General features: G+C 40.6%; 1 protein-coding gene across 3 annotated transcripts; it reads right to left on the bottom strand.

Annotated features, from left to right (window-relative positions):
• LOC137196088 (proline-rich protein 7) lies at positions 1–27,879 on the bottom strand. Of its 3 annotated transcripts, none has more exons than XM_067608897.1 (4): positions 27,258–27,879; positions 24,992–25,544; positions 14,448–16,008; positions 1–1,788 (listed from the first exon to the last, which is right to left on the bottom strand). In XM_067608897.1, exons 3-4 carry the CDS (start codon positions 14,794–14,796, stop codon positions 1,199–1,201), a joined length of 939 nt encoding a protein of 312 aa, XP_067464998.1. In that variant the 5' UTR covers positions 14,797–16,008; positions 24,992–25,544; positions 27,258–27,879; the 3' UTR covers positions 1–1,198. The 3 variants fall into 3 exon arrangements, 2 of the variants coding, with proteins under 2 accessions (XP_067464998.1, XP_067465000.1); XM_067608899.1 differs by lacking the exon at positions 27,258–27,879 and having other exon boundaries at positions 24,992–25,050; positions 25,143–25,714; XR_010931212.1 differs by lacking the exons at positions 1–1,788; positions 14,448–16,008; positions 27,258–27,879 and adding an exon at positions 24,729–24,802 and having other exon boundaries at positions 24,992–25,714.

Raw genomic sequence — 27,879 nt, 5'->3', positions numbered from 1 at the left:
GAGAGATGTAATTTTATTTATTTATTTATTTAGTAGAAAACCCATATTAGACACAAGCAGAATATTCCTATATTTCCTAAAAGATGTCTGTAGGAGATCTTAAATATTACGAGAAGTACAACTCCTTGCAGTGAACATAAAAACACTCAGAAGAATGTGGTTTAACATCAAACAATGAGTTTTATTTTCACATTCTGGTCTTGTTTTTACTTCATAAATTATTAGAAGAAGAATAGAGTGGATGTTTTTGTTTCACAAGAGAAAAGGCATTTGTCACATAGCTTAAAAGAATGATAGTAAATTTGTACATGAAAAAATTACATGTTTCCACTCTAATGACCAAGCCAACGTCATCATGTCACCACCAGGAGGGCCTTAACTTCCATGTTGAGGACCGCCACTTAAGAGGCCGAACTACAGCAATTTGTAGTAAATACAACAGTGAAAACAACAAAGCAGCATGTTACAAAATGCAATCCAAGTATGCTTGGTTCTCTGGCTAGCTTATTGTACTCTGCCTTTAGTATTGTGAAAACTAATGTCACAAACATCCCACTGAAAGTCACCACATGTTTTTTGCAAGTATTAGTACTCTCAGTCCTTAAGAGGAGGTAAGCTGTGGACAGTATCTTCAAAAATCAGAGCAAATAAAAGAGAAGTCGTCGTGGGCAACAGAGTTCCTGGGATCCATAGCAACGGCCTCGTACAATAGGTTGCTCAGGCACAGAGAGAGGAGAGGAGAGGAGAGGAGGGATGAAAAGAAGGAGAGTGTGACATACAGTACAATACAGTCGAGGATGAAAGGCAGAGAAACAGCTTGCTTGTTTTTTGCTTGTCTTCTACCTTGTTACTGGTTCTTTTCTCGCCTCATCTGCTGAATCTTGACTCAGTTAGCTTCAGTGTGACACCTGTATGACTCAATAACACCGGTTATTATGTGTGTAATTTTCTCCTTTACCCACACAAATGGCTGAGAGCTGCGATCCCGGCAGAATAAGTGGCAGCCTTCGCCCACAGAGATGCACGGGGAATTGAACTCCTGACTTCTTCGCAGCACTAGAACCCCTTTTTTTCCCTCTTTAGGGAATTAAATCTCTACTTCTAGTGTGTTAGTGCTGTAAACACGGAGTAGACAGGAAGTCTGTCTTTATACTGGAGGTCTCCTGCTGGAGGGCTCTTCAGGGAACTTAATGGTTGGCTAGACAGCAGTGCTGCGACCCAGCAGGGGGAAGGCTGTAGGCAGGCCATAGCTGGGCTCCAAGCCCCTTAGTCCATGCACCCCCTGAAGGCCCTGAAACCCCTGGAACCCCCTTTGGAACCCATGTATCCCCCCGTGTAGTCCGTCTATCCCCTCTTGCAGTCCTTGTATTCCACCTCGAAGCCCAAGTCCGTCATGTTGAGTCCTGTGCTCTCGGCGGGGCATGGTAGCCATCGCAGCAGCAGTGTGGAGGGAGCGGGCCCCCGGCGGGGTGAGGTTGCTGTGGTTCAGGTCCATGTTGGACAGGAGGTGACCCAAGGAGTCCCAGCGCTGCGACGAAGGCAGGCGTATCAGGGAGGAGTAGCCCCGATTGGGGAACACAGCTGCTGCGGGAAGCTTGCTCGTCTCAGATGTGAACACCGGAGGAGGATCCTGGTGTTCCCGGAGAGGTCGAGGTGCTGCTCCGAGCGGGGACGGCTTCAGGTAGGTGCCCCCCCGTGGGTCAGCCAAGACCTCGCTGTATGGCGGAGGGGGATCCTCCATCAGGACTGCCTCCTCATAACAGGGCGGCTTCCCTAATATATCTGTGTCTGGAAAAAATGAAGAAACATGGAGTTAAGATCAATCGCAACAAAGTGTGTTAAAGGAAAATATAAATCTAATAATTTCAATCTCATATTAATCTTAAAATTAACTATGGGGCCAAAAAATGCCCAAAACTCTGATAACAGCTTCTCAAATGTGAATATTTGCCAGTTTTTCACGACAGTAAACTCAACATCTTTGTGTTTTTTGACTGTTGATCAGACAAAACAAGTCATCTGAATAATAATAACGTTAACTTGGGCTTCAGAGAATAATGATCGCCATTTTTCAATATTTTCTAATATTTTATATACTTAACAATCAACGATTGATTTAAGAACAATCCCTCCATAATCGCAATAATTAATGCAATTCAAAAAATCTCTGCAAAATTTGCGAAAGCTTTGAATTTTTTTTAAATTACTGGAACTTTTCTGTATGAAATCGTCAAATCTCAGTTTTCCATGTGCAGTTTGATTAAACACAACTTCACAACTAATTAGCTCAATATAAACTAAAACTATGAAAGTATGTAAATTTTTGATTGATTAAATTATGTGGACCCCAATGATATGTTGTGATTCTGGGGTTTTTTTGGGCTTGCTTCATATGTTTAGATAAGGACGTGAGTTTTCTGAAAACAGATCTGATATCGTTGTTTATTCAATATTTATGTTTTTAGTGGCCTTTAATGTTTACCCGGAAGTCCTAGATGTTTGCAGGTTAAGCGTAGAGGAGCGAACGCTGTACAAGTCTTCACACAGCACAGATTACAGCTACAAACATCAACAATGACTTTAGAAGAAAACACCTGGGAGTTTTATGGACATGGATGAAACCAAGTTTTTTTTCTTTTTATAGACTCAATGTAAACAAAAAGCACAGATCATAAAAAACACACTTTTAGGCTACATACCAAGCGGCAACCTCCAGGGCTGAAAAATGAAGCCAATGTGGAAGTGCCAAAAACTGCAGTTCCTTGAATGACCACTTGAGGCTCCAAAAGCGAGTCATTCCCCATAGACCTCCATGTTAAAATGCCCAACTTTACAGCAGAAATAAACATGTTTACAGCCTGGTACAAAAAACGGTTTTAGTCTCTGTAGCTAATTTCCTCTTTCATGACAACTGTACGGTGGGTTAATTTTTTTATAACTCACCCATTTAAATTTTATTAAGCCGTAAAGTTTTGCATAATGAAGGACATGGCTGCTTTGAGTGACAGGTCCGCCAGCCGCTAGGTGGCTTGTTTCAGCCATTCGGCCCGCTTCTTTGCCCATTTTTGATTGGCTGGGAGTTAGGCAGAGTCACGTACTGCCAAGATGGCGACGGCCGGAGCGGCTCACTTTGAGCTTCAAAACCGCTCTTCAGAAACCAACAGGTGACGTCACGGTAACAACGTCTACATTTTTATAAAGTCTATGCTACATACAAAGATAACTTAGAATATAAAACTAGCCACCCAGAACATATATTATTCTTGTCAAAGGATATCAAAATAACTTTTATCTCTTTCAGGCCTGACGCCAGGATGAAGTGACTGAGGTGGCTGTTTAAAATTAAAAAGAATAAAATTAATTGATTTAACTATGCAATAGCTTCACAGAGGCTAAATGACAACAAGGCTACTGTTTCAAAACCAAAGAATACTTTTATTAATCAGAGCAATCGCAAAAAACACACAATCAGCAGATGAAAAACAAAACTACAAACAGTCGTGTTATCTACGTAAGATGATTACTTTATTTGAGTTTAAAGTCAGACTTCTGAGATTAATCTCAGAAAAACTCACACCCACTTCATTTTCAGGTCACAACCCAAACGAGTTAACACCTTCCTACATGTGACAATGTGCTCAACTGTGGGACAAAAACCATCACAGCACATTTGGTCTGAACTCTCTCTTCCTCTTTTTCTTTCACTAAATATTTCTCCTCTTCACACACACACTCGGGCTCCTGTTTCAGACTCGCTTGTTTTACATTTTGTGTCTCTCTGAAGACTTACGGAGCTTTAGCAAAAGTTCAGTCAGGATCTTATGCATGCTCAGGTCTGTAGTTTTATTTCTCAAACCATCTGTCGTTCTCATCAGCTGGTCTTCATTGTCAGCCTTCATCATCTTGCAGCTGTCTTTTCAAATATGTTTTCTCCATCTCTGCCTTTTATTGCGTTCATGCTGCCGTTATGCGCTCCTCACTATCACCCAATCACAGCCCGTCTTCACAGATTCATCACTTCATCATCCTAATCAGCCTCATCAGTCGCAGCAGAAGTCGTCAGTCACCACCACCAGTCTGGGGCCAAAGAATTTTGTCGAGACTTTATCATCAATATCATCTGTATAATAAACATTTCTTTTTGCTTCATTCGCTTGTCTCTCCTGATTGAACTATGAGTCAGAGAAACTGCAGTGCAGCAGGTTGTGCAACAAGAAACACATCAAATGCACTTCGATTGTTCAATAGTTCAGGTCAGACAGTGAAATTGCTCCCTATTTACTACATATTGTACTATACTTACTGTCCATTTTATTTCAGTGTACAAGTGTAAAATGTCTGTCTGAGTGTCTTCAAATATTCCTGCAATGCAGACATAAAATACTTTTTGGGAACAATCAAATAATCAAACGCATTTTTTCGATGTGAAAATGACAGTCATGCAACACGACACCTGTTAGTGATGATTCAAAATGATTCATTAGTATCTCCAGTCTCAATTTAGTGCACACTATAGTGTCTGTTGTGTAAGTAGAGAATGAGGAGTGATTAGAGAGACGGTGTTGGTGTGGATTTGGGTCTGGACTGAATGCGGTGAAAATAAACATAAAAATATGATTTGGAAAAACAAACAAGTTTGTTCCTGCAACATTTCTGAAATATCTCTGCACTGACAGAAGGTCTGTGGGCTTAATGTAAAACTGTGGAGTCTATATTTCAATGTACTGTCACTATAAAGGGAAAGATTTTTGGCTTGATAAAACCTCCTCAGGCAACAATATCAAGCTTAAAGCAGTTTTCTGCAACAGCTGATCAATATCTGTTGAAATGGTGCACAAGCTCTTCTTCACTGGACCTGAGATGTCAACAGTAACTAAGTAAAACTTTGCAGCTTTTCCATCTTCCATGGACTTTAAACTTAAACTGCACACATCATAAAAATAATGAGTAATAAATGTTCATTATACAAAGAAGGAAACCTCTTTGTTAGCTAACAGCGCAGAATTAGCTCCAAAGATCTGGTCCGAGTCCTGAATTTTATGGAGGCGGTGGATGATTTTACACTGAAACTGCAGGAAGAAACACTTGTTTTACGGTCAGACAGCTCACTAGGGGAGCACTTTTTCAATTTGCGCATAAAAAATATGAGTGGAAATGCTGGAAAGTCAAAAAAAAAAAAGTCAAAATATTACAAAAAAAAAGTTTTTATGTTTGGATGAGGTGGAAAAACAAAATGCGATGGACAGTAACCCCAATGCAGTGGAAACAGATTTAGTGAATAAACAACGAGGTACAGGAAGTATGTGACTTAAACATGGCGGCAGATGTTTTTCACTGTCAGCTCTCTTCTTCGTATCTGGGCAGCGTTCAATACGTGTCTGTGTAACTGACACAAGGCTGTTATCAAAACGCTTCCCAAAGCAAGAAGCTGTGATGTGTCCGTCATGCTCTCTGTCACCAGGATGTGTCGCTCTGTTAATTACATCTTCTTCTTTTTCTGCTTTACTCTACTCAACAGGAGAATCAGCACCAACAACTGTCTACTTTGATGTGCTCAACTATTAATATTCGCAAAACAGTAGTGGATGGAAACTTATATTATTTTTGCATTTTCTTTTATCAATTTTCTGAATTTTCGGTTTAAATTTGTGCCACATTTGGATGGAAACCTGACTACTGCATTACTGCATGTTTAAGTCTGTTTATTAAGGAGTGACAATGTTTGTTAGACTGTGATCAATGCTTTGGTGATCAGTTTGATGTGTAATTTCAGTGTGTTTGAGTGTAAAATGCATTGTGTTGTTACGTTTATCATTTTTGTGCATAGGTGTATAGTCTCATTACATGATCCTGTGTGGCTGATCAATAATACTGATTAAATCCTGTATTTCCTGCATACACCACAGTCCAGTGTCTAGTATATTATGAGGAAACAGCAGAATTTTTAAATGCTAACATTACAAATAACCTGTGCAGCAGTTAAAGCTGGAATCATATTAACATTACGTTACTTTATTGTTATTTTAATGTTTTCATACTAACATACATTACATGTACTCGGTACATTGCTGATAGGGAAATGGAAAAAAAAATATGAATTTCCATGCAGATTTTCCTAAACTTTCTCTGCCTGAACACTTTTAATTTTCATAGGAAGGACCCAAAATTAAGAGAGAGAGATTTATGAGAGATTTATGTCTGTAGGGGAGGCGGGATGGTCAGTCTGGAGCGCGTATGTGGATAATTTTACAACCAAAGAAAAAGAAAATCCACATATTATTCCCCAGAAAGAACCTACTGCATTTAAAGCCTAAAAACAAACAGCATAGTGTTGGAAAACAACTGTTTTTGAATTGTTTCTGAATTGTTGCCATAGAGATGGATGTATTTATGGATGCAAACAATATGTCTCTGTGTGTGTGTGCCTGGACCACAATCCCATCACTCCTCCATCATGCCTTACAGATGCCTACAGGATCAGACTCTCATTGTTTATCAGCTCTGTACTGCTGTAAACAGTTTGACCAGCTGCCAGGACGGCTTTAAATAAACATCATCCACACAGGAACAATGTCAGGAGGAACACATGGGATTGATGTTTCCACTTGGGGGGGGGGGGGGGGGGGGGGGGGGAATCAGAGGGGGGTTTTCCTTTGAACCAGCAGCCAGTTCTGTGAGGCTCAAGTAGCCTATATTAATTATATGTAGTGTGATACAGAGATGTCAGCACGAATGTGATGGTAACTGTAATCTGTGACAGCTACTGTAAAAAACAAACAAAAGCCCCATTCGGACGGGATTAATGTCTGCAGGGGTGGTGGGATGATTTTAACATTGCCTGCTAGTCAGTATTTTATATGGGTAATATTTCACCCTCCAGTATTAATTACAGCTGAAATTACCTCTGTTTTTCAGTGAACTGAACTGTAATTTAAAGGACCAGTGTGTAAGATTTAGTGGTATCTAGCGGTGAGGTTGTAAGCATGCAGGAGAACCTACGGTGGCCACAAAACTTGCAAAAAACACCAATGGCTCATTCTAAGGTAATGTAAAAACAGCCATTCTTATTTTCATGGGATTATACACTAATTAAAACATACTTATGAATCTTATATTCCATTTCTACCAAGTGTGTTTCACTAAATTTCACTAGATGCCACTAAATTCAACACACTGGTCCTTTAAATCCCGTCTGGAGCGACGTCCTTGTATTTTAAAGTGGAGTTATTTCTGCAAGAAGAGATGTTTGTGCTAATCTGAGCTAATACAAAAACCATCAGGAAAGCAGTGGTGGAAAGTAACTAAGTACATTTACTCAAGTACTCAAGTATTTCCATCTTATGCTACTTTGTACTTCTACATTTCAGAGGGAAATATTGTACTTTTTACTCCATCACATTTATTTGCGATTTATAGTTACTTTTAAGATTAAGATTTTACATAAAATACACTGTTATTTAAATTTTCTGCTCTTTTCATTTTACAAGAAATGTTGTGCACTTTGAGCTACATTAGTGTTGCGAAAGGTTCTAAATAAATGAAGCGTATTATTATTACTACTATAAAAAAACATATGATACACTTAAATAATATAATGCAGTACTATTACTATTTGTCTGAAATTGGCTCCACATTGATGAACTACAGCATTAAAACGCTCTTACATGTATTTGTTAGTGATAAAAAACAAACTACATTATATATTATAATAAAATGACACTCTAAAAGCAGCCAGCCTGAGTACTTTTACTTTTGATACTTTAAGTACATTTTGCTGATTATACTTCTGTATTTTTACTTAAGTAAAAGTAAACGTTGCAGGAAAGCAAGACCCCATAAAAGCTTATCAACTGGGCTTTAATATCAGCAACATGCAGACACAATTATCTTTCAAGACACTGATATTTGTTTATATTTTGTGAAATTTTCTCCATTAAAAGTCTGCTGAATCAGCTGTTACTATCAACTATCACTGAATTAGTTTGATACTGAAGAAAACTTAAAAATATGATGATTCTCAGACAAGTTCTGAAGCCTCTTTTCTGATTTCTAAGTGGATTTATGGAGGTTTATTGGCGATAGACGTCACAGATAATGATATCTTTGGGAAGTGTGAGTCACACTCAATGATATCAAAATGTGTTTCGTGTCTGTGTGTTCAGATTTCACTGAGTTATGAGTCCAAGAAGGATTTTTGACCTACAAGTCACCTCACGGAGTATCTTTGCTTCACTTTCAACTCTCCGGCGCTCCCCTGGGGAGGCTTTTTGGCTCCTGTCATTTCTCCAGGGTTAAAATGCCGCCCAGAACTAAGAGAACTAAGAGCACAGTGAATATTTAATTCCACACCTCCACCTGCGGTATCCATCCTGTCTGAATGGGGTTTAAAAGTCTACAGCAGAGATAGCGGCACTGTAAGAACAGCAGTATTTTGCAGGTATTGGATTTAATTTAAATTTTTGACCTCATGATGGCACTAGATGAAAAAGACCAGCAAAGTGTGTCAATTCATCCTGATGATAACAGAATATATGCACCAATTTTCACTGCGATCCATCCAAGTGTTGTTGAGACGTTTCGCTCCATGTGAATATCATGGTGGCGCCACAGGAAAAGTCTTTATGTGAACCATGAATGTCAAATCTTTTGTGTAAATCCATCTGGAACGATTCAGAAAAGTGTAATTTTCTGTTAATTAGAACTACTCAACATAACAATTAGATGTTATTAAAAGCAACACCAGAGCAGAAACAATACACAAGCATGATTTTCCTGTTAAAAACTTGCAGGCGGCTGCAGTGGAGGAAGCTGTTCCCAGTGTGGGTCAGGACTCGGGTACAAAAAGCCTGTCAGAGCAACACATACTGGCTGTGTGGGATGACAGCTGACTGATGCATGAAATCTGTGTTTCTGAAGCCAGAAACTCTACTGAATGATGGTTTTACTGACTCCTTTAATAGTCTCAAATCTTTGAAAGCATATTTTCACATTCACATTTTCTTTCCTGTCTACTACTCTTTTGCCAGCAATACAAGACTGAATATTGTCAGCACACGCTGGTATCTTCGCTGCTGATACTGCAGCCACCTTCACTTTCTGCTTGTTTCTGGGCTTTTTGCCTTCAGTTGCAATTTCCAATTTAAACACCAACATTAATTTAAGTCACGTTTTCTGGTTCTGGTTCAATCTCCACCTACTCCTGGCTCTCTATCTGCTGGATGTTCCCTTTTTTTCACCAAAAACTGTCTGCTGTTTGGTGCTGGGTAGGAAGGATTAGTCTACCTGTCAGGTAGTAGTCTTACTTAAATGTTGTGTCTTCTTAGCTGTCTTGCTAATGCTGGGAGGGGGGCCAGAAGGATTAGGTCGTCTAAGTAGAACGAAACCCTGATCCCTTTCCTGCGTAATCCCTTTCCTCCGTTTCCTTCATAGTTTGCCAAACCATTTTTCTGGATGAAGCCACCGTTGTCGCCGTGGCGAGGGTCAGGACAGCGAACATTGCCTCCCTGATGTCTGTGGCTAGCTCCAGAAAAAAGAGTCCTGGGCTTAGTGGCCATAGCGGAGACAGCTGAGGACAGCAGCGCTATGTTGTTTTGAGCTGCATCAATCTAAGCGGCACACTGGTGTGAACGGTCAGAGAGGCAAGCGTAAACTTGATCCCAAGGAGTTGGCGGCGATAGCTTGTGCTTTCTTAAGAAGGTTGCCTTGGGAACAAGTATGGTAGCTAGGCTCTGCTTTAGCGACAGGATGGTGGGAAACCCCTTTTCCATATCCCTGTGGACTTTTGTGAAAGTCAGCAGAGGGACACTGCTGTGGTCAGCCCAGCTTCCATCACCGCCTCCCTCCACCCGCAGTGCCGTGAGGGCGTCTGCTCACCGCTGCTGCTCCTCCTCCGCAGGCAGGTGTGCACAGAATTGACAGGCGGCCTGCAGAACCAGGGCTAGGCTGGCGTGCTTAGCGCCGAGGCAAGCCTCACAGCGGGGGTGAAGATCTGACGGCAGGGGCATAAGCAGACAGCTTCAGAGCGGCTGGACTTCTTTGTCTTCTCTTCCATTCTTCACTTGTTGACTGCTTGACGCTGAAAAAAATTTGGGAGCAAAGCTCAGGTCCTGACGGGGTTATATGATGTAGATGAGGACCTGAAAGAGGCAACCGTATGGTGTACAGTGGGGGGAAAGAAAATCTTCACGACTGTGCGCACGGATAAACCCAAAAGCAACAGATCGTAAAGGGCGAAGCCGCTCTACTCCGTATGTACATCTCCTGGCTTCTCTTTCCGTCCTCCGCTGAACTCAGCTGGTCAGAACCTGCTTTTCTTTCGCTCTGCTGCTGCCTGGATACTAACCCTCTTCATCAGTCTCACCCTGACTGCTTTGTGACCGAGACTCTGCCAACCTTTTGTTTCATACTTTACTGTCTGTCTCTGCTCGTTAAGCATCTTTGACAGCAGCTGATTCTCTTTTAGCCACTGAAGCTTTCCTTTTACTTCCCAGTAATCTCTCTTTCCTTCTCATCCTTCTTATTTTTATTCTGTTCCTCCTCCATCATGTCTCTCTCAGCCTTCTGATTCTTTTTTGTTTTTTCTCTTTGTGGAAAAAAGATTTATTCTTTCACTCCAAATTTCTATATTATATACAACAACATGAACAGCAGCAAATTTCGCACATGAATACACAGATTGAAGACAGACTTGAGGCACGATTTTCAACTTTCTAAAGTAAGTATTTGATAAAACACTTTTGCAAATGCTTTTATGCTCTAATATCACTTAGAGCCTGTAGGATTTTCATTGGCCTGTGCTTTTACTTTATGCTAATGCTGCTCACAACGGGCACAAATTTTCACTGCAGTTGCAATTTTACTTTCCATTCCAGAAATCTTTACAATTCAAGTGTCTTGTGGAAAACTTTTTTAGCTTTCTTGGTTGCAGATTGAATTCCTGAAAAGTTAAGTTTCCTCAGCCAGGAGGGAGAAGCAGAAAGTCCCCAAAACCCATGAATGAATTTCCATAAAATATGGCTCAAGCTGAGGAACAACAGGCAGGTTTTTGTTTAGAGAAAGGTGAGCTCAGGACTGTAAACTCTCATTCTGTGTTGGAGTGCCCCTGAGCAATTCACTGAACTGCCAACTACTCAACTGAAGCAGCTCAGTGACCTGCAGTGTCAGACTGTTTTAGTACTGGGCAGCTTCCAACATCGACTGCATTAATGAGGCCAATTGTTGATGAAAAATGAGCATTTAAACCAAATGACTGGGGTGACAGACTGAATCATCGGCCCACTTCTCAGATTTTGTTGAATGATTCAAAGGGATGTTACTGGATCAACAACTAAATCAGTCTCTCCTTTTGCAGGTCAAAAACTGGGAATGTATTATAATTGTATCGAAGCCAGAATCCACACAAATGCAGCAACAAAGGCTTCATTTACATTACAGGCCTTAATGCTCGATTCTGATGTTTAAGTCAGATCTGACCTTTTTGTGTTGATGGTTCGCATCATGTTTGTAAGTGACATGTGTCCTGCTCCACCAGTGTAAACACCTAAACCGCCACGCATGTGCAGATTTAACTGAAATGAGAGCTGCATACATACAAGAATAACAACAATAACATAATTTGTGCGACAGTCAGACGCAGAGACTGTATAAAACTATGGACGTAGTTACCATGACGTCACCCGTTGGTTTCTGAAGAGCGGTTTTGAAGCTCAAAGTGAGCCGCTCCAGCTGTCGCCATCTTGGCAGTACGTGACGCTACCTAAACGGGCGAGTTGTAAAAAAATTCACCCCCCGTACAGTTGTCATGAAAGGAGAAATTAGCTACAGAGACCAAAACCATTTTTTGTACCAGGCTGTAAACATGTTTATTTCTGCTGTAAAGTTGGGCATTTTAACATGGGGGTCTATGGGGAATGACTCGCTTTTGGAGCCTCGAGTGGCCATTCAAGGAACTGCAGTTTTTGGCACTTCCGCATTGGCTTCATTTTACAGCCCCAGAGGTTGCCGCTTGGTCAGACCATAAAGATGGATGACATGGTTGTGCTGACATCAGCAAAATGTAGTTAAAGGGTAAAAGTACTCGCTCTGCAGTAAAATGTCCTCATAATTTTACCTCTTTGAGCCCCGAACAGTCACTTAAATGAAACTATGCGAGAAGTTTAAAATGGTAACGATATCTGAAATGTGACAACGAGCCCAAAACTACTTTTTTGTAAGAGGTTGCCAACCAGATTGGTTGAGAACCACTGGTTTAACCTTAGCAATGTGTTGTATTTTATAAGCTTATATATGTTTTATGTAAAATATGTAAAGTTAAGTGGTAATTAAACCTCTAAAATAAATGAAGTGGTGAAATAAGTGAAATATTTCCCTTTGAAATGGAGTGGAAGTATAAAGTAGCATAAAATAGAAATATTTTATAGTATTTGAGTAAATGTACTTTGCACCACTGGGAAGGGATCACTTACATATTCACCAATAACTCTTTCAACATGCATATGGGGAAAAATATAAAATCTTTCCCTCTCTCATCCAGCTGAGCTCTTGCTGACTCCTCACTCTCTCTCGTCTCTTTCTTCTCGTCTTTCTATTTCTTTTTTGGTTTAGTGTTGTTGCTCGCTCTCTGTCACCGCTCAGCCTCCACAGTCACCGCCCACGTCTCAGCGGCAGCTGTCACCATGACGCCCCGTTGGGGGAACGCTGCCCGGCAGGCAGGGAGGTAATAGCTGGGAATTGAAGAGTCTAAAAAAAATTTGACATGGTGCATAATGTAATCCTCCTCCTGTACTCTGCTTTCTGTCTGCATCTGAATCGCTCATATGGATGTTTTTCTCTGTCTTTACTTTGTTGTGTTCTCTGTTGAGTCACTGCTCTGGCCAAAGACAACAGATCCACTAATGTTGTATCTTTTAGAGTGTATTTGTCAATAATTTCACGCTGTAGCTGTAGAGAAGTGTTAGTTAATGTCCTGACTGGGAGAAGACCTGCAGTGACTTCAGTGTTGAAACTCATGGATGCAGAAGTTGGTATTTTGAGTGTGAATTCTGACCACTGATTATTTCATGCACCATTGGAGCTGGTATCTTAGAAACCACTTACACCTCGCATTAAAAGATAAGACCGGTGATTTTCTATATTTTCTTATTGTCAACAAATGGCCTGATATATCTTATATCTTATTGTCCAAAAACTATTAAAACATACCAAGAGAGCTCTATATATTACGGATAAATGTACAGACTTATTTGGATACATAAAATGGCGTAGGGTAGATGTAGTGAACTATTTAGTGTATAGGGAGTGATTTTTCGGACGCAGCCTCCCAGCATCTTTAAAATCTTCCTCCTCATACACAGACTCCTCCACATCTTTAGGGTGTTTTCACACTCGGCTGATCCTGGTTGGTTTTTTCCTCCTTGGTGCGATTTGTTTGTTAAGATCAGAACACGGCACTCGAGAACGAGTGCCGTGTTCGGGGGTGCAGACCAAAATAAGAGCACAGAGACACAGACTTCGGTGAGGACACACCGGACCGCTAAACGGTGGTGTTTGGTTTTGGCTTGTCCATTTTCAATATGGCAGCCGGGTCACAAATTTTCTAATATTACAGCTAAACAGTACATGCAGTGTTTCTGAAGACATTTGAGGCGAGTAATAGGCAATAAAAATAGGCAGCAACAGAATCCTGATTCATAATTGATCTGCACTGCCTAGTTTAACCGTTTGATCTGAGTCTGATGAGCTTAAAGTTGAGGTTGAGTCGTGATTATGTGAATTCAGATACAGAGATTGGTCAGTCAACTCGCAGTTGCGTATCCATTATGCACCACGCAGCTGGATCTCCTGCTCTCCATAGAAAATTAAAAGGATCCATCAGCTTTACATCCGTCAATGGATCCAGTGTGTCTGCACCACTAGAGGACGAGGTCTCAGTCTGGTACCAAACAAACTCTGGAGCAGGTCGTTTGTGGTTGGAACGTGATCTGACGTTGAGCCGACCAACTGCTAGGCGTACTCTGCAAATTTGAGCAAAATGCTAGGATGCGGATGAGCCTTCAGGACCTTCTTCCTGTGTTTACGTTCTTGCTCCCGCCCCAGACACATCTGACCAATGAGCAGAGAGAATGCTCTCTTGTAGACTGTAGTGATGCATTTTAGTTTGTTTGGACTTTTCTCTGTGTGAAAAGGAAACTGAACCAAGTTTACCATCTTATCCACTGATTCGGACCAGAACAAGCGAACTATTGGTTTGAAAACGCCCTCAGACTGCCTCACTGACCCCCTCAGAGCATTGGGTGAGGCAGCCTCATTCAAGGTTCAAAGTACAATTAATACGTCCAAAAAAACATATGAAATAAATGCATGTGAAATCAAATCAAAACTGCTTTCATCAGATATTTGAAAACCAACAGAATGGCACATAAATCAAGGAACTTAATAACAAACATTACCTGGCATGCTGATCCAGTTTGCTTGCGGCATGGGATGAGGAACCTGTAGAGGAACTGGCGGCAGCAGAGTTTGAGGAGGGCAGAACTGCGGCGGCTCCCTGGGCAGCTGTGTAGGTGGTGGATTTGGAGGAGGAGGAGGTGGAGGAGGAAGGTATCCTGCAGGTTGACAGCTGAGCGGCTCCATCTCCATAGTTCGCAGACACTGTTCTCTCAGCCTCTCCTCGCGGCGGCGCTTCAGCCTGCGTTGCAAGAAACTGCAGAAACAGCAGAGCATGACGACGAACGCCCAGACCAACCAGAAGCCGGCAAAACAGGCCAGGAAGGTGTAGGTGCCCTGCGACATCACCATGGCGGTGACGGGGACAGGCGGCGAGTTCTCCCACGAGGCAGGAAGAGCTGATTTCAGACACACAGGATGGGATGGGATGTGATTCGCCACTCCAGAGTCAAAACGCCAAATTCTGGCACATTAAATTAAAATGCTGATATATCCTGCGGGTTGTAATCCGAGGTGGGAACTAAAAAACTGGCAACAAGCAGCTCAGCCACTCAGCTTGAATACTGATGAATTTAAGTCAGTCACAATTATGATATCCTTCAACATCATCACAATGTCTCAAAAATAATATCTGTGCTCGGCCTCTGCTTTGTTCATTAAGTTTTTTAGAAATGAGTATCCAAGATTTTCCTGATGAAGTTATAAAAGACAAGAACGGCTCACATGGACAGCTGATCAGCTGATCAGTTGAGGAAATCCATTAAAATTCTGTAGAAACTGCAACTTTTCTGCAACATAACCGTCACATGTCTGAATATTAAATGTTCTGCAGTCTTTTGTGTTGTGTTTACGAAAGGCTGGCAGTCAATAAAAAGCAGCATCTTTGCTAAAAACATGAAGGACTTGAAAGTTAATGACGAGGTTAATTGCTGTGGTAGTAGTGGCAGCTGCTCGGTAGCGTCCCAACGAGCGGTTTTGTCCACCTGGTTTGGAGATAAATGACTGTAAATCACAGGATGTTACACTTTTAAGGCGCAAAAGAAGAATGGCGCAAGAGAAAGGACCAAAAAATTCAGATTTTTATCCAAATTGTGTCTTCAGAAACGAGAAACTTAGCATGTTACAGCAGCTGCAGCACCACATTCACAAAAGAGTGAAATAAATTCAGTACAAAAATGTCAGAAATCTCTTCATTTGATCAGAAAACTCCAGTTGTAGCTTTTTTTCCAGTTTCAAAAGTGCAGAAAATTAAGAAAAACGTTCCTTCTTTCTGACAATATTCTGTATCCGTCCAGATGTTTTAGAAATCAGCCTGAAACTCTCCTCATTTAGATGGAAATGTGTCTGAATCCCAGGATAAACACACACTTTCACACACACTTGCTGTTATTCCACAGGACTACAGATGACCTCTGCACATTCCCCAGTGTTTTTATCAGCAGCAAACATCAATTTCAGGGCTGCGGGGGTGGGGGGGCTGGAGTCGGGGGGTCCATCTACGCCATCAGGACGCCAAATTCTTCCCCCTCAGATGGCGACAGGGCTCCTCAGCCTCATGCTGTTCTACAAAGACACAAAGAAAAGAGACGAGACCGTTGTCAGCGATTATCAGAGGACAGATTCTGACAATATTTTTAAATCAGGCGTCCGGCCACAGTGAGAAGTCGGCGCGGTGAGAACAGCGGAGAGGCCACACGGTTATAAATCTCAGCTGTTCAGGCAGGATTGTGACACCGACCCCCGGGGGGCAAATATCAGTTTCACACTTCAGAGAGCAGCTCGCAGAGAAAATATACACCGTGATGTAGTGCGAGAGACTTTACAGGGGAAAAAAACATGACACATGATTATTTATTTTTCTTAAAACTGATGAATCACTTCACTTGTTCCTCCAAGGCTGCACTGTTGCTCATAACATGTTGTATAACAATCAAATGGTGGAGGTTATGAATGGTTAATGTTAGGATCAGGACCAAGACGCTCGGAGCAGGAATCTGTACACAGACTGAGAAGAAGAAGAAGAAAAGTAGGAAGTAGAAGAAGGAAATGAAGAAGAGGAAGGAAGGAAGAAGATGATGATGAAAGAGCAGAAGACAAAGAAGCTGGAAGAAGGAGAGGGAAGAAGAGAAGGAGGCAAAATAGAGAGATGACGGAGGAGGAGAAGAAGAAAGAAGATGACAAACAGAACAAGGAAAGTAAGACGAGGAAGAACAAGAGTACAAACACGTAAATGACAGTAAATGAACTGTGACCTGGAAGTGGTTTGTAAAAAAAACAAAAACAAAAAAAAACAAGGTGCAGTAACCAGTCACACCTGAAATAAAACTCCCATCATCCATCTGTACAACTCTGAGCTGAATCAACAACAGTGGAAGCTGCAGCCTCTCTGTGATCTGTGTTTCTACCGCAGATGTTGGTTGGACCAGTTGGACGAGCCTGGTTATAATTTAAGTTTTTATTAAGTGAAGACTTGCACATCACTGAATTAAAACTTGTTCTTCAACAAAACGAGACATTTGAGGACTCATCTTGGGCTTTGGGAAACCATTTTATCAGGCTTCAAGTTATGCGTTTGTGATGTTTCGGACCAATCAGCGTCGCAAATTCCAGCTGCCTCACAAGGTAAGACGGTGATAGACAGATGGTTCATCCAATCACCGGCCAAGTATTTTCTGAAAGCACCTGCTCAGTTTCCAAGGACAACTTCTCAGATGGTTCTGTGTAACAAACCATCTGGCGCATCAGGTTAACAGTGAGCAACATTTTTCAACATTTTATGGACCAAACAACTAATTAATTGAGAAAATAATCAGCATAATCGTTAGTTGCAGCCCTACTGTCAACCCTGTCTCCTAGAAATGATGTTCATACACAACTAAATTGTTTTCCAAATTACGTTGCGTTGATAAATAATCATTGGCTGGATTATGTTCACAGACAACGTATTTTTGAATAAATGAAGCTACATTTACTGTATATATGACTTGTATATATGAAGTCAGAGGGAGGAGGTCGGGGTGGACGGAGGGTCTACAAGACGCAGGACTCTGGCACGAGTTTATATGTTTATATGCAGCGTGTTTAGATTTAGCCAACAAACACACTTTGGTTAAGGTTAGTGAACGATTGTTATTTTGTTTAAATATATAAATATGTTGTGCTTCAAGTCACTGCAGACGTTTTCTGTATTAAACAGAAACTAAAACTCTTTTCCAAACGTTAACCAGGTGCTGCCAGAGTCCAAACACAACCAGAAAAGCTTTAATATTGCTGTAGTTTCTTCTAGCGGATATCGTGCTGCAAGATTGGATGTTTTAGTGGAGAAAAAAAAAAAACTAGATACGCTGTCACTGAACATTTCACTCATATGTTCAGTATCAACATGTTTGCAACTTGCTAAATACATTTACAGCATTTCTCATTATGTTGAGAGGAAATTTAATTCTTGCAGCTTTACGTTTAAAACAAAACGTATTTACTGTTGCAATTCATGTGGTGTCAGAATGATCGAAAATACACGTGAACGCCCCCTTAAGTCAGAACAACTCGGAAAGTCGATGAATAATTTTGGTACACGACTAGCTGTAAGTTGACGTCATGTAGGCAGAAACATGGCGGATGAAAGTAAATGTTTGGTTGATGACGAGAAACATGTTATTAATTCATGTATTGCATATAAATTTTTTGATCACATGTAATTTTTTAATATGGTATTAGGTTGTAACCGTTAGTTGCTGTCCACGTAGAGTGACCTAGATTAGTTAGAAAATTTATTTAATAGCATTAACCCTGATAAAAAAAAATCAGGTAAAGCAATATTTTAGTGGTTTTAGGGAATAAACCAACATACAAACACATCTTCTTCGTAGCGTTCATGTTGTTTTCACATTACGATTTAAAAGCTCACGAACCGAAGTCGGAAGAACGACTACACAACTCAGAAAACGGGACCATCCGAGGAACATGGACGGAGTAAAACGCAGCATCGGTAATATATGAACATAATTTCTGAGAGACAGGGTTGTTCCTATGGCAACAGCAAGCTAACCAACACCTGTAAACAGACACACCGACTGCTCTGGTGTTGTGTTTCTGACAGATAGCTGCACTGAGTGTTTGCTGTAGTATTAAACCACACTTGCTTTTACATCAGTAACCACAGTCACCGAAACAACCAGGACCTGAAATAATTACAATTTAAAACTGGAAGACACTCAATAATTTCTCCTGACAAATACAGATGTTGCTCCCTTTTACTGCTCAAATAAGCCACCGTGTTTTTATACTGTGTGTTGCTAAAAAAGCATGAAATGCCCTCTAAATGTTAGAAAACACAATACATGAATAAATTTGTTTAAAGCAAATTAATTAGAAACAGCAGCTGCTTTATGTCTGAGTGGGGTTTCTGCAGCTGACGTCTGCCAAATTTCAGCTGGTTTCAACATGTCGTTCACGATGAGGATGCAGACACTCCTACAGACATGAAGATGCTTTGTTCCTCCCAAGTTACAATAAAATCAGACCAGAGCCAGCGGTGGAGAACAGAAGGTGCTGCAGGTTTTCATGTCAGTGACCCCCAACAGACGAGCTTAGCATTAATTAGCCTGCAGACCTCCATCTGCTGAGATCTGACCCCAACGAAACCCTGTCTGAAGACCTCTGCTGACAGATCATTTCATAATGAATTGTATTCAACTGTCTGTCTGTCTGGTGGTGTGGAAGAAACATATATAGTTTACTGTAAGTGTAAATCTTTTTAATGTTCTTCAAGTGGTAGTGATTTTTAAAAAAAAAAGATAAAACTACTCTATTTGTTAGTTTAAAATGTGAGAAATGCAGCAACCAATATCAAAAAGAAAACTCCAAGCAAATATACATTTATCATGACAGGAAGGAAAAATCGATGCTTCCTTTTTAGAAACTGAAAAGGAGAAAGCAGAAGAAATGATGCTGTTGCTTTTTCTATTTAAAATAGTAAAAACAAAACAAAAAATACTCAGTGATTAAAGAGCAAGCTGTGAGCTGGGAGGCACATTTCCATCTAACTGTTTTAATTTGCAGTTTTAATTAGAACATTAAAAAACCTGAGTGGAAATGTTTAAGATTGAAAACATATGCTTGGTTGAGGTGGAAAAGTTGATACATCGATAAATGCTTAAAATAGACTTAATGAATAAACGATGACATACATGAGTCATGTGACCTAAACGTCACTGAAGAGATGAAAACATCAGATCTGTGTGCGATGAGGAGACTGTAACCTTCCTCACATCAATACATGAAACAAACATAAATGTCATATTTCCTTCACATTTTCCACCATTTGAACTTTGCCTGCCGTTCTTTTAATGGCGTCATAACATTCTGGTTCTCTGTGATGGTTTTAATGGCACCACCTGGAGAATAATCACCCAGCTGTTTATCTCCTGATGTTCACATAACAGTAGTGTGTAGAAACAAGCATTCGTTCACATTTTCTTTTGCCAGTTTTCTTGAAATTTGGGGTAAAATTCAGATTCTCCTATTTTTCTGACACTATTGATTGTACACCAGGGATTTTAAACATGTTCAAACTAAATAACAAATACGTTGTTTGTCATTTCTGTCCAACTCGCTTACAAAAAATGGTTTATATGAATATTTTCTGATCTGCCACCTCTATGGTTGGATTTGGTTAAAGAAAGAGAAACTTTGTACCCCAGCCGGTTGGTGGAAACATCAGAGTAGCTCAAGTTAGAGCTGCAACAATTAGTAGATTGACAGAAAATTAATTGGCAACTATTTTGATAACAAACATTTGGTGGTTCCAGCTTCTAAAATGTGAAAGTTTTATGGTTTTCTTTGTCTTCTATGACAGTAAACTGAATATTTTTGGGTTGTGGGCTGTTGGTCGGAACAAAACAAGACATTTGAGGACGTTTTCACAATTTTTTTTCTGGATGAAACAACTGACCAACTAATTGAAAAAATAATCTACAGCTTAATTGAAAATGAAATCCTGCTGCCCAAGCTCCACCATGTTGGCTGCCGTCTTGTGGTATAATCGCACCACTGGGTCACGCCTAGTCATCTGACTGGCGTCAACAGTTTTGCTCTCATGGTTATAATAACAGAGCTCTAATCGCTTTTAGTCATTGCTACGTGTATTTTGTTTGTCTTCTCAGATTTCTCTTTTGATGCTGCTATGACGCGTGAATCTCACTCAGGATAAATATTTATCTAGATTTCCATCACCTTCACTTTGAAATACCTGTGAAAGTCGTGACTCATCCCATTTTCAGATTTGAAAACAGCACATTTGTTATCTAAGAGAATTGACTCCTGCAATTTCCACATAATTAAATCGAACTGTGTGAATTTTGACACAGTGACAGCTGTACACTGCATCACATTTACAGCATTCATGTCATGTTTTGTCATCTTCCACCTCAATATCACCTTTGAGAATCACACTCCTGCGTCTATTATCATTTGAAATTGCTCAGGAGAGGTGATTCATCAGCAGAGGGCCTCGGCGAGGACGTACAGCTGCTGATATTTCAATCTGTGCGCGCTGATATGGAACAGAGCTTTTGTTTACTCCCCACGCTTCCTGCTTTCCCGATCCACTCGTGTTCAGCGATACATACTCAGACTTCAACCTCTACACCCACACGTGTACAACTACACACACATGCAGCACATATGCTATTTATATCCTTGTTTTCTTTTACCCTTTGCCTTTTTTTCTGTCTCTGAAATAAAACGAACCTCTTCGAACAAACAAAAATATCTGAATTTGAACTTTGAACTGAGGAGGATGTTACATGATTAAATGTTAAAAGAGATGTTGCAAGAGCTGCAATGATTAGTTGACTGACAGGAAATTAATTGGCAACTATTTTGATAATTAATTGTTTAGAGTGATTGTTTTAAGGCTCTGGTTTCATCTTCTAAAGTGTGAATTTTTTCTGGTTTCTTTAGTCCTCTGTGACAGTAAACTGAATATCTTTGGGTTTTGGACTGTTGGTCAGGACAAAACAAGACATTTGAGGACGTCACCTTGGGCTTTGGGGAGCAGTGATCGACATTTTTCACCATTTTCTGGCATTTTATAGATGAAACGACTGATCGATTAATAGAGAAACGGGCAACACAATGTCAGGCCATTGCATGTGTCACTGAGTGCGTTTAGTATCCTGGTTATGATCAGGTTTTTGGAGTATCCCGGCTATGTTTTGTGCATGTAAACACCATATCCTGGTTTCTACTCCAACAGAAACCGGCATACATGTAAACACATGAGGTTTCTGAACGTTCATTGTTGGTACAGAACAAAGTAGATAGTGACAAATCAAGATACAGTTGATCAGAAACATCTGATATTCTTTTTAAATGGAGAGAGTACTGGTCAGTCAGCACTGAAAGTGTTTGGTTAGCTCAGTTTAATCTGCAGGAGTTTCTGAAGGATCGCGTAATAGCTGCAGAGGAAATAAATTTATGACAAATGAAAACATCTTTACTGCAGAAACCCAGCGAGGACTGAATATAACCGCTGTCATAGAGGACGAGGAGCTCAAAAAGACAGACTGTCTGAAAAAATGATGAGAAATGCCAGAGGAAATAATTTTGACCACTTCCAAGAACCTGACAGGATTATATGACTGTACTGTGTATAATCTGAACACACGTCATTCAGTTTTTTCCCTGTAACTTTTCACGTCAATATCCAAGTCGTGATTACAACTGGGAATCTTGTTGTTCTGAAATATATCTGACTTGCCACTTCATGACACGTGCATAATTAAGTGCCTAAAAGTCATAAAAACAGCGTGCAAAAATAAATAGATAAACAAAACTTGTTTTACAGAGCCCTGGAGGAGCCATAGAGAAAAAAAAATAATAATAATTATGCTCTCCATTTAACTGTTTTGCCTGTTCCCCTCTTGTAGAGGACACCAAACGCATTCAGTCAGCCGGAAGTTTGAAGAAAGCCACAAAGACATTTCCCCTGTTACTGATCCAAGCTGGATCCAAGGCAGCCAGGATTAGCCGTACATCCAGCATGCCCCAGTGCTCCGCTGGTTAAGACGCACGTAAACACAACGTCTGCGGTTCGATTCCAGCAGTGGACCTTTGTTGCATGTCATTCCCCGTCTCTATCTCAACTGTCGCTGTCCAATAAAGACATAAAAATGCTCCAAAAGATATTTTTTTAAAAACAAAATAACGCAAGAACACAAGAAGGCCATTTTCTTTGTACTTATTGTGCATCCATTTATATCCCTGAAGCCCTGAGCATGAAAGAGTCTGTTATCCAGTAGAATACATTTCAACATGTTCTACTGGACCATTTATTCTACTGGATATTATATATTATATGAGGGATCTCAGAGATAATACAGCGTTGTGCTTAAAGTATATCCACAGTGAGAATGTAAGCTGGACGAGAGAACAGCATGAGATTGATTTCTGATAAATCGAGAGCATAAATGAGTCATTTTTTTCTCCATGGCCCTTCCTGGGCTCCGTATGTTTCACTGTACAGAAGATGTTTTTACCAATGTCACAAAAAACACATGAAAATACAGTAAATCAATAATATTATATATGCTATTTATACCCACAGTTGGTGTAAAATCAATTTATACACCACATTTGGAAGATGAGAAAGATTGGAGGTTGGATTTTAAAAAAATGGTCAACAGGAGGTTAATAATGAATGAGTTACAAATCAAAGCAATAAAACCTTTGAAAAACTACTATTGAATCTTCCAAGATCTTGTTCAAATGTGAAGTTCCTTCTCAAACACAAGCTGACAGGGATAAAAAAGCTTCAGGATCTCTTGTGAGGACTCAGTGTTGTGCTTCAAGGACACGATCAGAGGCCTCAGCAGGCCACTTCATCTCCTCTGAGGTTTCAGATCTGTCGTCACATTTCACTCAGAGCAGAAAAAAACAGCCACGAGCGCCGGATGCACGTGTCGCCGGCGTCAGATGAAAATCAATCTTTTTTATTTTTTTATTTTTTAGAGTTATTAATCCTGGTGTCCTTGCATTCTTTCAAGCTCTACAACAACAAGCTAGTTTCACGCAGGTCACTGAACTTACACACAATAACAGAGCAGAAATCAAACACTGACCATGAAATTAAAGTTCTGACTTTCAGATTTAAGAGTTTTTATTTCCATGTTGGGTGAAAAGTGACAGAAAGGTTCACAGATTTTATCTAAATTTGCACAAAATGAACAAATAAGGAATTTCTGTCAGATTAATCACTGTTTCTTTTTTCTTTTTTTACTAAAAGGTTTGTAGAAAATGACTCATAAACTGATATTTAGGGCTGCAGCTAATAACGGCTCATTATTTTCTTGATTAATCATTTGCAGTTTCTCTAAGCTCACGGTGACGTCTTCAGATGTCTTGTCTTGTCTGATCAGCAGTCCAAAATTAAACAGTTTTTCAGTTTACAGTCATGTAAAAGCTTAAAATCATCTTCAACCAGCAAATGTTCAACATTTTTCTTTTTAAAAACGACTAAAACAATTATTCGATCAACAAATGAGTTGATCGAATTTTCTATCTATCAACTAACCAATTAATCATCTAATCATTGCAGCTCTACATTATATTAACTTTGTTATTAACATTACAGCTGCAGACTTGATGGATTACTATAAGAACCCTTTATTAATGATTTCACCAACATTTATAATAGCGGCGGACTGACAGTTTTGCTGATGGCTTATTGGAAGTTGAGAAACTCAGGACCCATCATTAAGGACATATTATTAACAACTTATTAAAAACATTATTAACATCTATAACTGCAGTCTTGATGGCTTATCAGAATGTGAGAAACACAAAACCCTTTATTGATGACACTGGAGGGTCTCTGATGAACTAAAGAGCTAAAAACACAAAGAAAGTTTGATGGTAGAGGAGGATTTTCCACCACCTGGCAACCCAAAAGTTATTCTTATTAATGGCTTATAGATTATTTATAAAGCATTAGTAAATGGATTACTAATTATAAACTCTTAATGGAGGCTGGCTCATCAAAAAATGGTAACAAAACTTCTTTAGGGGCCCTTGGTTGTTTGGGGACCCTGTATGTGTGGTTTATGTGTGTGTTGCTTCATAGAATTACATTTTACAGCAGAAAACAAAACCAGAAAGTCTTTGATTGACATTTAACTGTGAGAAAATAAACACTGAGAGTGTTTAATCTGTCCTCTGAATCAAACTGAATCATATCAAGTCCTCCAAAAACATGCTGATCGGTTCCTACATTACGCAACAGCTCATACACACAAAAAATGTCTCTTCTTTAATTTCCTCGATGACAGAAACAGCAGGAGGGTTTATCATCCCGAGTCTGAGGATACAACCCCCCCCCCCAAAAAAAACCCAACAACAATAACGAATACATTGAGATTAAACGGTGACAGTGCAGGTAATAAACCACCTTAAAGCGCACAGACATCGCTGTGAACTCGCAGCTGATCACCTCACGCACCACAGGTTCCTGTTTGAATGTCAATATTTTGCTGGAAAAAAAACTCACCTTTTCATTCCTCTGCCTCTGTATCTCCGAAGATATGACGCACTCATCTCACTTCGTGCCTTTAAGTTTTATGTCCACAATACAGAAGGTATAAAAAATTTTTAAAAAAAAACACTTTCCTGCATCCGTGTCTCTTTCTGCTGCTGCCTACCGGCTCCGGTCAGATGATCAACCCGGTGAAGGATGAGAGCTCCTCCGCTCTCCCTCTCCTCCCTGCGCGGCGCTGCCCGGAGCTGCTGGACGTCAAGGGTGAAAAAGAGAGAGAGAAAGAGAGAGAGAGAGAGAGAGAGAGAGAGAGAGAGAGAGGTTTATCGGTTCACCTTGACAGCAGCCTGGCTCCTCCCTGCCTCTTCTCTCTCTCTCTCTTTCTCCTCTCCTTCATTCAGTCCCTCCCTCCCTCCCTCCTCCTCCTCCTCCTCTCATCACTGGAGCAGCAGAAGGAGCGTTTCGTGACGCTCAGCCTGTCTGGATGATGAGAATACAGATCGACCTGGCAGGGGGGTTTTCCAAGGACGCACGACTTGGCTGAGGAACTCAGACGCAGTGAGGAGGTCTATATGGTGGAAAAATAAGATATATTTTCATGTGTACACAACAGATTTACATTTACAAGGTTGTATATGGCTTGTAATGCATTCATTCACTCCTTATAAACCTGCTTAAGTGCTGATATTGAGAGCTGCTGATCACACAGGGACCAGATTTTTCTGAATATTTCTTTTTTATTTTGGCCTGTTTGGGGAAAAATGAAACTCAACACTGCTCTTTGTTAGTCAGCCTGCTTCATCAGCACGTCTGAGTCTATTTTTGTTTCCCTGGTGTTCTTTGTTGAAGGATAAGGCTGTCTATATTTTTCTTGCTGTCAACAAATCCCATGTTTGGAGCCAAACCAACAATGAACTGATCTACTAACAAGTATTGTGTGTGTATCCAAAGCCTGATATATCTTGTCAGGGAACAGGAGATACAGGAGTGGACCCAAATGCAGAGGCCGGAATGCAGATATGATGAAAAAAACTCTTTAATTGTGGACGGTCACGGACAGGTAAACAGGGCTGAACAGAACTCGCAGAAGAAACAACACAAAACAATCCAACAAAGACTGAACAGAAAACCAGAACTTAAAGAAACTGAACTAACAAGGAGATGAGGTGCAGGTGGGGAGATGGGTGGAGAACTCGAGAGGGGAATGAACATACAGGGAGCTGATTGGCTGAGGACACACAGGGAGCGGGGCAGGGCTGACGAGGCTAACACAGGGCAGGTGTGGGGAAGACAGCAGGGCAGGGCTAACGAGTCCAAATGCAGGGCAGGTGTGGAGGGGTACATGAACACACAAATGAAACAGAACAAAAACCCAGAAAACAAACTGAATGCCATCTACACTAACCCATCCAAAACCACCCACAAACACAAACCCAAGCACACAACCCAACAAACCAATGATGCAGTGATGAACCGAGGGACCAAACAAACGTGCAAAACCAGGAGACCACACAGAACACAACACCAAAAAAACACCTCAAGTCCAGGCAAGATGTGACAATATCTTATTCCTCTGTGCCGTAGACCTTCATTGTTGTCCAAAAACTATTAAAAACACGTCAGCCACACCGCTGCACTGGATGAAATGTTCCTTCATCATGAAGAGTCTGATCACATTAGTTTGTTTAGAAACGGCTCCAAAGACTAATAACAGCGATCACGTTTTTAGTCTCTGGAGAGTAGTTCTGTGTACTGAGTTGTACAAAGTTCTGTGAGAAATTTAGCATAAAGTTAAGAGGTTGTGATATGTAGCTTAACAAACTAGCAAAACTGTAAACAGAACCGCGTTTCCGCACATGCTCAGATGCGTCTGCCTTACACAGAACTACTCTATGGAGACTGAAAACGTGATCGCACCTTTTAAATGGAATGAACTGCAAACTGACCTCAAACTAGATTATTTCATTCCCCTTGGAGATTTTAAAACTCTCTTATAGAGGAAAAACTTAAGGGATCACTAAAGCCAGTAGAATTCATCCTCGGGGGACCATGAACAGACCTTCCAACACTCCCATTTATCCCGGGTTTCTCCCATATTTTCACCCTCTCTCCCGCTGTGCTCCCATTTTCTTGTTTCTCCCGTTAAACTCCTATAATTTGCTTGGCACTCAACCTTTATTATGAATAATCGTCATACACACGGATACATAAGTTTTGTATGTTTGTCTGATGTTACCCAAGTTGTCAGATCATAAAATTTCAACCCATCTGTCACCACAACCCACGCAGGAAGTCTTTCCTCTCGTCCTCTGTCCTCCTCCCTCTGCTGCTGATGTGATTCACCGCCTGCAGGTACCGCTGGTAGAGAGGAGAGGCTAGTTTGTCTCAGCCAGCAGCTGAGTTTACAAGAATTTGCTAAATTTTAAGATACATGTGTCGATACTGAACCACAGGCTTGGACTCAAATGCAGACATAGACTCAGTGTCAGTTCAAAATCAGTCCTTCGGTACACAGGTGATCAGTCAGCGAAGCAACAGTGTTCAAAATCAGCAGGTAAAAAGGCAAAAACTGGTCAGGTAACTTATCAGGCTCCAAGAAACTCACACGAAGAAAAATTCTGGGTCACTGTCACAAAGAAACAAGACGAGCTGGCGCAGAAGGAAGGGAACACTAAGACTATATACTCTGGAGGAGGGGAGACAAGGAGACACAGGTGCAACACAGGAGGGCAGGAAGTGAAGGCCCTGAAACGAGACAAGAGGTGAGTATCAAAATGAAACAGGAAGTACGAGACAAAGAACACTAGAAGAAACAAAAAGGTAACTTAACTATCCAGACGGGCGTGACAACGTGGTAAACTCAGATAGACAGTTAGGCTACATACAGATAGCTTTCGTGTTAT

This window comes from Thunnus thynnus, chromosome 13 (assembly GCF_963924715.1).
Source record: "Thunnus thynnus chromosome 13, fThuThy2.1, whole genome shotgun sequence".
NCBI classification, from domain to species: Eukaryota; Metazoa; Chordata; class Actinopteri; order Scombriformes; family Scombridae; genus Thunnus; species Thunnus thynnus.
The sequence above is the reverse complement of the archived record's forward strand: the minus strand, read 5'-3'. Positions and strand labels throughout refer to the sequence as shown.

Excerpts from the sequence above, each read along its gene's own strand:
- LOC137196088 (XM_067608897.1), bottom strand. The coding sequence starts at position 14,796 with ATGGTGATGTCGCAGGGCACCTACACCTTCCTGGCCTGTTTTGCCGGC. Across the intron at positions 1,789-14,447 it reads AAACTGGATCAGCATGCCAG|ACACAGATATATTAGGGAAG; the intron begins GTAATGTTTGTT and ends CATTTTTTCCAG.